Source organism: Hemitrygon akajei, chromosome 10 (assembly GCF_048418815.1).
Source record: "Hemitrygon akajei chromosome 10, sHemAka1.3, whole genome shotgun sequence".
Classification (NCBI taxonomy): Eukaryota; Metazoa; Chordata; class Chondrichthyes; order Myliobatiformes; family Dasyatidae; genus Hemitrygon; species Hemitrygon akajei.
The window spans coordinates 87,277,866-87,292,496 of NC_133133.1; the positions used below are offsets into that span (position 1 = coordinate 87,277,866).

The 14,631-nt window shown below is 38.5% G+C and overlaps 1 protein-coding gene across 8 annotated transcripts in view; it reads right to left on the reverse strand.

Annotated features, from left to right (window-relative positions):
- Positions 1-14,631, reverse strand: part of hdx (highly divergent homeobox) — a 153,643-nt gene that overhangs the window by 70,115 nt on the left and 68,897 nt on the right. For all 8 annotated transcript variants that reach the window (XM_073058596.1, XM_073058589.1, XM_073058595.1 and 5 more), the window contains one exon: positions 10,793-10,846. In XM_073058596.1, the coding sequence (XP_072914697.1) occupies positions 10,793-10,846 (54 nt within the window). The remainder of the gene's footprint in view (positions 1-10,792; positions 10,847-14,631) is intronic.

Here is a 14,631-nt window from a genome sequence, read left to right on the forward strand (position 1 = left end):
GGGAATGGCGGGGGAGTTGAACATATCCACCGTATGGCACAATAATCTGCAAAGGAACCACACCATTGACATGAAATATCTGTGAGGCAATTGCTGCAGGACCATCACAGTGTTCTTCTCTTGCTGTTTTCGTCCTTTGCTTAGGTTGCGTATGTGTTGTTGACGCTATAAAATTGCTACTTCATGCCAAACCGCTTTTTAAATTGTCACCTGATGTAAGCCTGCATGTCATTTTTCATGTTACACCACTGTACCAGATATGTGACCATGATTAACCACCTCTTCTCTAGAATGGAAGTTAGCTCTACCTTTCCAGAGGGAATTTTTTCAGTATTTCCCCAGGCAACTATCTACATATAGCGAGCTTAATTCTATCTGACTAGTTTTGAACATCAAGTCCTAAGCCTTTCCCAGACACAGAACGTTCATGTAACCAAATGCTTACTTGCTCAAGGACCAGAGATACTATGGGAAAAAGGAGGTAAAGATGTAAGGCGAATAATGTACAAGTAGTTACCTAGATATGTGCATTATAACATGAATTTGTTATTGGATGTTTGTTTTCTTAATAAGTAGAAGCCTGCACAGCTCATAAAAACGACACTGTAATTGGTCTTACACTTTAGTCCTAGCTTTGGAATCCCTGGGAAGATCTCAGCAGATAATGGTCCTGACCTTACGGGTAAAGTGATACAAGAGTTAGCAAAAGCCTTGCATCACTTTGCCTGTCTATAACATCCACTATCTACAACGAGTCAAAAGACAAAATGTAACTCTAAAAACTGGTTGGCTAAATTGTATGAGGAAAGATAAAGTGCCTTGAAAAAGTATTCAGCCCCCACAAATATTTTTACATTTTACTGTCTCATTTTCTAAATTTAAAATATATTGAATTAGGATATTTTGATCTGCAAAACATTGTGCAATATGTCAAATCAAAAGAAAAATTCCAAAACTTGTCAATAATTTACTAAAAATTACAAACCAAAATTGTGAGGCTTAAGAAGTATTCACCCACTTTGTAATTAGCACGCTAACTTTCCTACCTTACCAACTCATCCAATTTGTTGATGTCGAAAATTGCAGGATCACCTATTTTCAACAAATTCATAAAAATAAATACTCTCCCCCCACCCCCCGTAAGGTCCAACAAAAATGGTAAATTTTCAACAGACCAAATCAAAATGAAGACAAAAGAGCATTCAAAACATGTCAGGGAAATTATAATAGAGAAGCACAAATCTGGGGAAGGGTACAAGACCATCTCAAAGGTACTGAATATACCTCAAAGCTCAGTGTAGCCCATTCTGAAAAAGTGGAAAAAATATTAAACTGTAGCCTCAATGCCCAGGTCAGGACACTCCTCTAAACTTAGTTGCCAGAGAAGAATGGCACTTGTAAGAGAGGTTACTGTGACACCAGCAGATATTTTGAGTGCGCTGCAGAAGTTAGTGGCTCTAACTGGATATAAAGTTCATGACTCTACAATCAAGAAGTCCTTACAAAAAAAGAACATTTATGAAAGAATGAAAAAGCAGCAGCCCTGGCTAAATAAAAACCATATCCTTGTTCGTCAAGACTTTGCAAAATGTCAATTAGAAGAAGCTGTAAAGAAGTGGAAGAAGGTCTTGTGGTCGGATGAAACTACAGTGGAACATTTTGGTCTCAACACTGAGCAATACATGTAGTGTAAATCTAATAATGCACATCAGCCAGGTAACGCCATTACTACTGTGAGGTATTGTGGAGGTAGCATCATACTATGGTGATGCTTTTCAGCAGCAGAGACTGGAAATCTGGTCAAGATTGATGGCGAGATCAATACTGCTAAATACTTTGAGAGATACTGTTTAAAAACCTGCTAGTCTCTGCCAGAAAGCTTAAACTGGGGAGGAAGTTAGTCTTTCAGAAGGAGACTGCCAGAGCAACCATAGAATGACCCAGTTGAAGTCCTGACCTTAACCCAATCAAACAGCTCTGGCAAGACCTCAAGGTTGTTGTTCACCTCCCCTCTCAAACTAACCAGCACGGCTTGAGCAATTTTGCAAGGAGGAATGGGAAAATCTTGCTCCATTACATTGTGCAAAGCAAATAAAGACTTATCCAAAAAGGCTGTAATAGCTACAAGATGTGGTTGAAATACGTACTGAGCAAAGGTGGATGAACACTTTTGAACTGCTGACATTTGTTTTTGAATTTTTAGTTTCTCATGCTTTACAATTTTCCTTGTTTTTTTGGGCTCTGTCGTGAAAAAAGGAGTGAATGATTCACAAATAAAAATTCTCAGTTAAATTGAACACAATCCCTAGTTGTAATACTCATTTATGTGAACAAAGGGTTGGGCGCTGAGTACCGTAGATTCCGGACTACAGAGCGCACCTGATTAAAAGCCGCTGGCTCTAATTTTAGAAAGAAAATCAATTTTTTACTTGTACAGGCCGCACCGGATTTTCGGCCGCAGGTGTCCCACGTTGTAATATGAGATATTCACACAGAAAGATATTACACGTGAGGATTTTTTAACTTTTAATTAAATCCATATGGTAACATAAACAAATACATATTGCAAATGCTTTTTTTCGAATCGTGCCCATAACGCGGCTATTTTTAAATATACGTTGCGTATACTTTTTTACTGAACAACATTCCAATATCTCCTAATGACTGGTAAAAAATATATATACTGCAGCCTACCAGGAAAAGTTATTGATCGCCTTTAACTTAAAAGCAGCGTTCGCTCAGATCCAATGCCGTTCGCCCCCCTCCTTCCCGTTTATCGCAAACTGGCATTTTTCCCACAAGACGCGGCGAAACTGGGTGTGACGTCATAGCATCCCGCGATGTAGTACAGAAAACAAATATAGTTAAAACACTTCTAACTTTAACTAGAAAATGAATTACTAAGCGAAAATATTATAAACTAAATAACTGCCATAAAGGCAGCACAATGCTTTTCTTCGAGTGTTTTCCATGTTGATGAGGGTGAGTACAAATGACTGATTTACAATAATTTAATTGTGAAAGTGCGCTTGATTTATCGTACAATTTCATTGGACCTCTGTGAACTACTCATCAATTTTATTGGTCTACTGTTACGAGGCAAAATGTTTTTGGCGGCATGAAAAAAATCATGTATTAGCCGCACCGTATTAAAGGCCGCAGTGTTCAAAGCTGTTCAAAATGTGGGAAAAAAGTAGCGGCTTATAATCCGACATCCACGGTATTTTTTCAAGGCACCATACAGTTATTTCAAAACTGCCTCCTCTCTCTTCAGATCTGTACTACCAAGAAAAACAGCAAGGTTAATTTATAACCTTTCCTACCCAGCACAATCACTACTACTCCACAATCCTCAAGTTAAAGAAATCCTTTATCATGGTGCACATATTACTTCTTTGCTACTGTGACATTTTCTTACTTAAAACCTCATCACTTTATGTTCAAGATGTTGGGTAGGAGCATATAGTCAAGAGCACATTATCCACCATGCTCTACATTTTCTTCCATTCAATCAATTCAACTGTTGACCTACAACTATTAGCCCTTGCTTTTATAACCTTTAATAAATTTCCCAAGAAGAAAAACAATATAAAACACACTAAACAAACAATACCTGCGAACATGTTCAATCCATATAAACTTGAACTGACACACTTTGGAAGATCAGATTTGAAGGCAGAGTACAAAGCTAATGGCAAGATTCTGAGCAGTGTGGAGAAACAAGAGGGATCTTGGAGTCCCAAGTTTAGAGGTTCTTTAAAGATGCCACTCAAGTTGATAAGGTGGCTAAGAAGGCCTATCACAAACAAGAGAAAATGTGCAGATGCTGGACATCTAAGCAACATACACAAAATGCTACAGGAACTCAACAGGCCAGGCAGCATCTCGGAAAAGAGTACAATTGACGTTTCGGGCTGAAACCCTTCAGCAGGACCTTATAAACGATGTGTCGGCCCGAAATGTCAACTGTACTCTTTTTCTAAATGCTGCCTGACTTGCTGAGTTCCTCCAGCATTATGTGTGTATTGCTAAGAAGGCCCATGGTGTGTTGGCTTTTGTTAGTTGGGGGACCGAGTTCAAGAGCAATAAGGTTATGTTGCAACTCTATAAAACTCTAGATAGAACACACTTGGAATATTGAGTTCAGTTTCAGCCACTTCATTATAGGAAGGATGTGGCAGAGGAGATAAACCAGGATACTACCTGGATTACAGAACATACCTTGAGGAAAGGTTGAGTAAGTTAGGGCTTGTCTCTTCGGAGTGAAAGAGAATGAAAAGTGATTTGACAAAAATATTTAAGTGACACCTTTTCCCAGGGTCAATAGCTAATATGAGAGAACATTTTTAAGCTGATCGGAGCAAGGTATGGTGTGTGATGTCAGGGGTTGATTTTTGAACTCAAAAATGTGAAGTGTATGGAATGCACTGCTGGGGTGCAGTAGAAACAGACACATTAGGGACATTTAAGACACAGTTAGGCACATGAATGAAAAGAAAAATGGAGGGCAATGTGGGAGGAAATGGATAGATTGATCATGGAGTAGGTTTAAAGGTCCACACAATATTGTGGGCCGAAGTGCCTGTACTGTGCTTTACTGCAACATTCAGATGGCAGAGTCAGAATTTGACATAAACACCATAAATCCATTCTGCCTTCTGTCAATTGTTCAGGCTGGCAGTGGTGGTGTAATTGTGTGGGGAATGTTTTCTTGTTATACATTAGGCCCCTTAATAGCAAATGAGCATTGCTTAAATGCCACATCTTACCTGAACATTGTTGCAGACCATCTGCATTCCTTTTAGGGCCACAGTGTTTCCATCTTCTAATGGCTACTTCCAGCAGGATAACACATCATGACACAAAGCATACACAATCTCAAGCCGGTTCCATGTACATGACAGTGAATTCAGCCTACTCCAATGGCCTCCACAGTTGTCAGATCTCAACCCAAAAGAGCGCCTTTGGGATGTGGTGGAACAGGAGATTTGCAGCATGATGCGATCATGTCAACATGGACAAGAATCTCTAAAGAATGTTTCCAGCTCCTTATTGAATCCATGCCACGAAGAATTCAGGCAGTTCTGATTCTACCCAGTACTAGAAAGATGTACCTAATAAAGTGGCCTGAAAGTATAAATTCCACGTGGCTCAGATACGTGATCTAATTTCCCTGTGCAATTTTTGAGAGATTCAGATCAAAATCCCTGTTCATTATGTAATATCCTGGTTTAAGACCATGCTTTATTAATACAGTTATGCTGTTGGGTATTTTATTTTTCTTTCAAAATGAATAAGTACTCCCTTAATTACAAACCCCATTTCCAGAAAAGTTGGGATATTTTCCAAAATGCAATAAAAACAAAAATCTGTGATATGTTAATTCACGTGAACCTTTATTTAACTGACAAAAGTACAAAGAAAAGATTTTCAATAGTTTTACTGACCAACTTAATTGTATTTTGTAAATATACACAAATTTAGAATTTAATGGCTGCAACACACTCAACAAAAGTTGGGACAGAGGCATGTTTATCATTGTGTTACATCACCTTTCCTTTTAATAATACTTTTTAATCGTTTTGGAACTGAGGGTACTAATTGTAGTAGATTTGCAATTGGAAATTTTGTTCATTCTTGCTTGATATAAGACTTCAGCTGCTCAACAGTCCATGGTCTCTGTTGTCTGATTCTCCTCTTCAGGATGCGCCATACATTTTCAATAGGAGATAGATCTGGACTGGCAGCAGGCCAGTCAAGCACATGCACTCTGTGTCTACAAAGCCACGCTCTTGTAGCCCATGCAGAATGTGGTCTGGCATTGTCCTGCTGAAATAAGCATGGACGTCCCGGGAAGAGACGTCGCCTTGATGGCAACATATGTCTCTCTAAAATCCTAATATACGCCTCAGAGTCAATGGTACCTTCACATACATGCAACTCACCCATGCTGTGGGCACTGATGCACCTCCATACCATCACAGATGCTGGCTTTTGCACCTTTCACTGATAACAATCAGGATGGTCATTTTCATCTTTGGCACAGAGAACTGGACACCCGTTTTTTCCGAAAACTAGCTGAAATGTGGACTCATCTGACCACAGCACACGGTTCCACAGTCTTTCGGTCCATCTGAGATGAGCTTCGGCCCAGAGAACTTGCCGCCGTTTCTGCATAGAGTTGATGTATGGCTTCCTCCTTGGGTATTACAGTTTCAAGTTGCATTTCTGGATACAGCGACAGACTGTGTTAAGTGACAATGGTTTTCCGAAGTACTCCCGGGCCCAGGTGGCTATAATTGTCACATTAGCATGACGGTTTCTTAGACAGTGCCGCCTGAGGGCTCGAAGATCATGCGCATTCAACAGTGGTTTCTGACCTTGCCCTTTATGCACTGAGATGTCTCTGAATTCTCTGAATCTTTTCACAATATTATGTACTGTAGATGTTGAAAGACCTAAATTCTCTGCAATCTCACGTTGGGAAATGTTCCTTTTGAACTGACTAACAATTCTCTCACGAATTTTGGCACAAAGGGGTAAGCCACGACCCATCCTTGCTTGCAAAGACTGAGCCTTTGATGGACGTTACTTTTATATCCAGTCATGATACCTCACCTGCTACCAATTAGCCTGCTTAATGTGGAGTCTTCCAAACCGGTGTTACTTGAATATTTTGTGCACTTTTCAATCTTATTTTAACTCTGTCCCAACTTTTGTTGAGTGTGTTGCAGCCATCAAATTCTAAATTTGTGTATATTTACAAAATACAATTAAGTTGGTCAGTAAAACTATTGAAAATCTTTTCTTTGTACTTTTGTCAGTTAAATAAGGGTTCACGTGAATTAACATATCAGATTTTTGTTTTTATTGCATTTTGGAAAATATCCCAACTTTTCTGGAAATGGGGTTTGTACATTATACAGTCAGTTATTTTATTTTTTTGCTGTTTCAGATAAAATTTCAGTTGATTGATAAGTTAGGCTTGTTGAATTAGCCAATAGGATTTGTCTTGTTAACATTTTATTTCGAGAGAGCATGCGGGAAAAAGAATGGGGTGCCATTTTCGAGAGAGTATGGGATTGCAGAAAGGGAAAAAAGGAAAATGGAAACGGACAATGAACACAGCAGAAGAACATGGTGAAATGCTCACAGAACCCATATGGAAAGACAGGTACCAATGTCATAAAATTCTCATGCAGACTATGGATTCATGGAGACTGTGAAGATAATTTTCAGTTATTTAGCTAACATACAATATTGGAGAAAGTTCAACATCTTTTTCCTTGGATGTTGCCTGGATTTTTGTTTATGTTTCACTTGGACTGGTTTATCAGCGCAGAACTGTTTTGGTACTATGAGTAAATGTAATGAAGCAAACAAGATCGATTAGGTAACCATGAGCTCCAATGATTACGTATTTACAAAATCAGACCTACCTTAGACTGTTTATTGGAAATGTCCTTTTCATCATTATTCCTCATGCATGGTGAGAGTTATTTTGCTGTTAGTCTGTATTCACAGTAACAGCTAGCTCATTACAAGCCTACAGTGAAAGGGTTACGACTTGAATTTGGATGGCCACACTGCATTAGGCAAAATAAACTTTCTTCAGTTCTCCAGCAAATATATTAGATAATCAGAATTATAATCCCTTTTCAATTTTAACAGTAGGAATAGTGAATCCACTGGGTTCAATGGTGAGAAAAATAAAAGGACCTGGTAAGTATACCATAATCAGCAAAAATGCTAGTTGTTATTTTAACTACTTTCAGATATTTTTATTTAAATATTTTTTAAAAATTGACTTAACTTTGAAGTTTCAGGAACTGAGCCAGAGTCAAGATTAAGTAAGCTAACATTTTCTGTATCAGTGATGCTTTTCTGGCATTTCAACAAACTGGAAGTTTATGCCCAACACAATGCCTCATTGTCAAAGATCTGGACAGCTCCTTCAAAGAAGCTTATGCTTCAGAATCCACAAATGACAAGGAAGTTCTCCGTGAGTAGATGGGGAGCATAGGCAACACACTGCTGACAACTAATGCTGGACCTGAAGATCAACACTGACTGTTAGAAGAACTTAACCAAGCTGCGATTATGATTTGGAACTCTATTGCTCAAAAGATAATAGATCACTTCATTCTGATCAAAGACTCTATTGATAGTCAACTTTTCACTAAAACCAATTATCTCAAATCAGCAGTAAAATACTACAAATACAGGAAATCTGAAAGATACACAAAGTCAGACACTAGCTACAGAGCAAAGAGTGTTAATGCTTTTCACCAGATGTAAGGATGAGTTTTTCCAATAATTTCTCATTTAATCACAGTTCCTGGAGACTGCAACTTCCTCACACAATGGCCACAAGATGGAGCTTCGCTGCCAAGTTTTAAATGAGATATCCGAGAACCCATTTTTAAAAATGCTGTGGGCTGGAGTACTGGCGTGATTCCACTGCTATTTTTCTCCAAATAGCTAGCTCTCATCTAGGTTTACAACAGAAGCTAACAGAGTTAAGCCGCCTAGATTGCCCTTTCCCAACCATTAGTAATTCACATAGTTCAAGATCCAAACAGCTACACAACCAGGGAAAGCTAAATGTTGCATGAGGTTGCATCAGAATTTTCACTAAAAATATTAGCTTAACTTTTGAAGTGTCATGCAAGAACAATGTGACTATTACAGCTTCAGTATTCTTGATGCCCAACAAGGAATACTTGGAAAGTATAAGGAGTACTTGGGAAGCCAAGGAATACCCAGACACATCTCTGATATTTAAGGCAGAAAAAACTCACAAAGGATTAGGACCGAAGCATTTGGCAACAAAAAAAAATGACACAGTAACAAAAGGAATGACAACATTCAACAATAAGAAGAGCAAGAATGGTATTGTTAATGTCATGCTGGGATTGATTTCAGAAGACCCTGCACACATTTAGCAGCACATACAATATAAGATGCATGTAGCAGAGGTATGGAGTTTATGGAGGGTGCATCTGAAGCTGCTGATAGCAGCATTGAGAGAAAAAAATAAATTCCTCTCAGATTCATATAGCAGAGGAGGCCATCTTTCCCAGGATATATTCCACCTCTTTGACAAAGATATGCAGGTTAGTTGAATGACATTTTTCAATTTTTCCAAACAATTAAGATTGTAGCTTTTAACTGAACATACTCAACTATTCTTCAGAGAGTGTATTCTCGATCATAACACAATGGTATATATTCAGAAGACATGAGATTAAGCATTGCTGCCTACAGAAGAATCTACCCTGCTGAGATTTTTTATCAGCAGAAGAATCTATGCTGCTGAGAAGTTAAAACAAAGATTTTTGAAAAGATTGAAATATGTCTCTGATCTATGAAAATTAGCAATGACAAATCTTTAACATTTGTTGGACATTTGCATGAAACACGAATGAATTTAACGAAGTGATAATGAAGAATAAATTTATAAAGCATGCACTTCGCTGAGCAAAGAAGTTAATCAAAATCAAATTTTAAAAAAAGGATTGGAGAGCAGCTAACGGTCTTGGGCTTCCAGGTACAAGTCACATATGGTTTTTATGCAGTTACCGAAAGCTCTCAAGTTTTAGTCATAGAGACATACAGCACAGAAAAAGAGCTTTGACCTATGGAGTCAACACAGATACTCAACTACCCATTCATACCAATCCTATAGTAATCCCCTTTTTCCCCCCAATTGACTTCCTTTCCTTATCACCACTCCCTAGATTGTACAACCCATCCCACACTATGGGTGAATTACAGCAGCCAATAATCTAGTAACACATATGATTTTGGGATACGGAAGGAAACTAATGCATCTGGAGGAAACACACCAGTCGCGGGCAAAATGTGTAAACTTCACTGACATTAAGACTGAAACTGTGTCACTGGCATTGTGAGGCAATGGCTCTACTAGCTGCACCACTGTTTTCATCTGTATTGCAACTCCTCTGAAATTCAAAGGGAAGGATTTTATCTTATCTTTTCAGAACCAATAAATTCTAAAATCTAGAAAAAGATGCAAAGTATCTCAAAATTGCACTGTTTTGAATATTGCCCAAAAAGCCACATGAATAGATTTAACATCTGCTTTCATAATTTTATCTTTTTTACTTAATTGTTCCCATTAGATTATTTCCTAGACATAAATCACACTGTCCCATTACAGCACAGATGCAGCAACAGGAGCAAGTTAGTCAGCATGTTTGCACTGTCATTAAGATAAAATAAACTCAAAATAAAATAAAGGTAGTTCAAACCCAAATTCTACCTGAACTTCATTAACCCACCTTAGCTCCAAGATTGCTTCATAACTTTGATTTCCATAGGATGTTAAAATGAAGATGTGGGACCTCTTTAAAGGTAAATAAAGCAGGAGATGAAAATGAAATGTAACTAAGAGCTTAAGATTAATCAACAATAGTGTTTATATTGAGTGTAACAAAGGTATGAAATAACTTGTTACCAAATTTTGATGTAGGCCAAATTAGGTGAACTGAACTAAGTACTGCTAGGCACAGTGGTGAGAGAGCTGGGGTAATGAGACAGTGCAGAGGAATTTCAGCCATCTGGATGGACCTTTCTTTTCCCTTAATGCTCTTATACAATTACACTACAGTACACGTAGTTATAGAGTGGCAAACTGGCAAGCCATCCTGATTGAATGCACCTCATCACGGGATCAGGATGCAGGCTATTTTCTAGAAAAATTATAATATTTTACAGTTAATGAGCATCACTCTGAAAGTTAGTAGCAGGATCCATAGAAGATACTTACTGTTCTTTTCCTTGAGGTTCCAGTTAGACAAGGCAATACAAGAGATCCTGACGCCTAAAGCAGAAAATATTATTGGAGAAATTAAGAACAACAGAAACAAAGATTACCAATGCAAGCCCTTAGAGTGATTTTTGGGTTTAGGACACATACATTTAACAATTGACTTTGGCTACCAACATTCACATCTGAATATGTACTGTGGATTTAATTTGGAGTGCAGCTCTGAACAATGGGTTCCTAAAGGCAGTGAATCCCAGACCAGACGATGCTGATTAAAATTCATTTGGATGTCTGTGGTGTGAATGTGAATCAGGAACTGGGAGGTTGTATGTAGTTTCAAAGCAGTGTCTATGCATTATAAATATGGAATTGTCCTTTGATGTTTGGCACATAAAGTATCGAGCCCCACATTGGACCAGCAGACCTTTCAACCAAAAGCGACTCTGTATGATGCACGCTGTACCTTGTTTTGAAAGAAGCTGCTTTGTATCTACCAGTAATTTACTCCAGAGACTTCATTCATGCAACAAGCTTCCTTAAAATTACTCAAAACCTTGGGTAAATCAAACAATTGTTTGCACAAGCATTTGATGGCAACACCATGAAGTTTCCTGACATTTTCTTCTTAAAGGGGCTGAGTTTAGAGAATCTCACCACAATGGATACTGAACCAATCAAAATCTATGCTTATATATCTCTGTAAATTGTCTTACGGGTGTTAATCAATAGTGGATATATTTCTGAGCATCTACGAGTGTTCATTAATCACTCACTTGGACATACAAAACAATGGATGCAAGCACTGTGGAGTTATATTCTTTTCTCATTTCACATTTTGTCCTGAAATATGAACGGCAGTCAATTAATTGTAGTACTTATTTGAACACAGAAGCAGCAGGTCTACAGACCTCTAGCCAACACACTGAATTTTAGAACCATTTCCCCTTTTATTTTATTTTGTGGGATATAACTTTATTCCAACTATTTATTCAACAGTTGTCCTTCACACACTCCTTTAGCTTTGCAGTGATCTGAAAATGTGCAAAAACTATGCAAATGATTATTAGATGGAACTTCAGTGCAACCATGGACCATTCCCCTCAGCTTCTGCTTGTTGCAGATCCAACATTAAGTTTCAAACTGTGAAAATCAAGCTTTGTTAGGACAAAGCAGCTAAACAGAATAAGATAATATAACATTTAATAACACCAAGAAATTTCCATAAACTCAAGAGATTCTGCAGATGCTGAAAATCCCGAGCAAAACAAAACACTGGAGAAACTCAGCAGGTCAGGCAGCATCCATGAAAATGAATAAACATTTTGATGTTTTGGGCAGTGACCCTTCACCAGGAAAATATGAGGTGTTGCTCCTCCAAACTGAGTGGCCTCATCATGGCAGGAGCAACATGTCAGAAGGGGGAAGGGATATGGAATTAAAATGGTCTGCAAATGGGAAATTCTGCCTTTTGTGGAAGGAGCAAAGATAAAACTATCAAAGGAGAAAACATGCAGAAACAAAAAAAAAATGTGTGGGAATAACGTAACTGAATAGAAAGTTCAAAGAAAAGCATAGCACAAAAGGACAAATGTCTCTGCTCTATACTTCAATTCTACAAAACATAAATTAATCAAGTTTTGAAAGATTCAACACCACAACAGCAATATGTTAACTTTGCCAACACTTCAGACCTTGACAGGTCCTTCCAAATCCTGGGAACTAGGGAAGAAATTACTTATACTTCAAGGAAACATAAAGAATAGCACAAAAGATTATCTGCCAACATAGCAGCTTCAACACTTCATATTACAATCGATAGGAATTTAGACCATATGACATAAGAACAGAAGTAGGCTATTCAACCTGTCCAGTCTGTTTCACCACTCCATCATGGCTGATTTATTATCCCTCTCAACCCTGTTCCCTTGCCTTCTCCCCATAACCTTTGGTAACCCTTATTAACCAAGAACCTATCAACTCCCACTTTAAATATATCCAATGACTTGGCCTCCATAACCATCTGAGGCAACGAATTCCATAAATTTATTACCTACTGGCTGAAAAAATTCCTTCTCATCTATTCTAAATGGAAGTCCCTCTATTCTGAGGCTGTGCCCTCTGGTCCTAGACTCACCCACTGTAGGAAACACTCTCTCCACATTCACTCTATCTTCAATAGGTTTCAATGAGATCCTCCCTCATTCTTTTCAGATACAAGTTATTTCAAAATGTTCTGAAGACTACTTGCAGGTGACTCTTACTTGTCTGTTTAATTTCTGAACTTTTCCTACAAGTTTACTAACATATTTCGCATTTTCACCTTTACAGGTTAGAGACTGGGCACAAAATAGAATTGTTAAGGAGGAAAAGTTATATCCCATGTCATTTTAGAAGTACAGTAATAGCAAGAATGTGACCAGGAAGGGAACAGTGCTCACTTGAGACCAAAAGTGGCAATCAGTACACAGTCTGAAGATGCAAGTGAGATCTTCAATGAATACCAAACTTCAAAGTAAATTTATTATCAAAGTACATGTCATTTAAGAGATTCATTTTCTTGCAGACATTTTCAGTAGAACCAAGAAATAATAGAATCAGTGAAAAACTACACTCAAAGACTGACAACCAATGTGCAAAAGACCATTGATGCACATAAAAAACACAAATAATAATAAGTAAATACTTATAAGTACTGAGAACATGAGTTGTGGAGATCTTGAAAATGAGCCAATAGGCTGTGGCATCAAATCAGAATTGAGGAAGGTGTAGTGATTTATAAGACCATAAAATATAGGAGCAGAAGTAGACCGTTTGGGCCATCATGTCTGCTCCGCCATTCAATCATGGGCTGATCCAATTCTTCCAAGTCATCCCCACTACCCTACCTTCTCCCCATGTCCTCTGATGCCCTGGCTAATCAAGAACCTATCTCTGCCTTAAATGCACCAAATGACTTAGCCTTCACAGGTAATAAATTCCACAGATTTACCACCCACTAAGTAATTTCTCCGCCATCTCTGTTCTAAATAGATGTCCTTCAATCCTGAAGTCACGCCCTCTTGTCCTAGACTCCTCTACCATGGGAAATAACTTTGCCATATCTAATCTGTTCAGGCCTTTTGACATTCAGAATGTTTCTATGAGATTCCCCCTCATTTTCCTGAACTCCAGGGAATACAGCCCAGGAGTTGCCAGATGTTACTGTAACCCTTTCATTCCCTATTTATTCTGGTTCAGGAGCCTGATGGTTAAAGGATAATAACTATTCCTGAATGGGGTAGGGTGGGAGCCAGGGCTCCCGTACGTCGTTCCTGATGGTTGCAGTGAGAAGACAGCATTGCCTGGATGGTGGGTCCTTGATGATGGAGGCTGCTCCTTTGGAAAATATGCTCAATGATGGACAGGGCTTGCCCTGTGATGGACTGGCTGTATATAGGTGCTTCTGTTCTTGGGCACTGGTGTTTCCATACAGGTATTTGATATAAATTGGCTGAAAGGTGCATAAAGCCCCAAGGTGTGACAATATATTGCCCTGGTAGCAATTGAAAATAAGGAAAGAGATTGTTGACTCTGAAAATAAGTTTCTACATGTTCCTTGGTCAACAGATCAGGTGAGAGTCTAACAGAGGGCAGCAAAGTTTGTACCTTTATTGAAGAAGGGCAGTCACTATAGACTTGGTGTGGAGCATGCTGCCTTGTGTCAGAAAGGCAGAGAAGTCAGTCCATGAAGACAATATTTAGTCTAACAGCGAGTGAGTCTTAGTCACTTTTCTAGTGAACAAAGGACCCTGTTAGATAGTTAATGTGGCTCGCTGCAAGTCCGATTCACTGGCTTATTG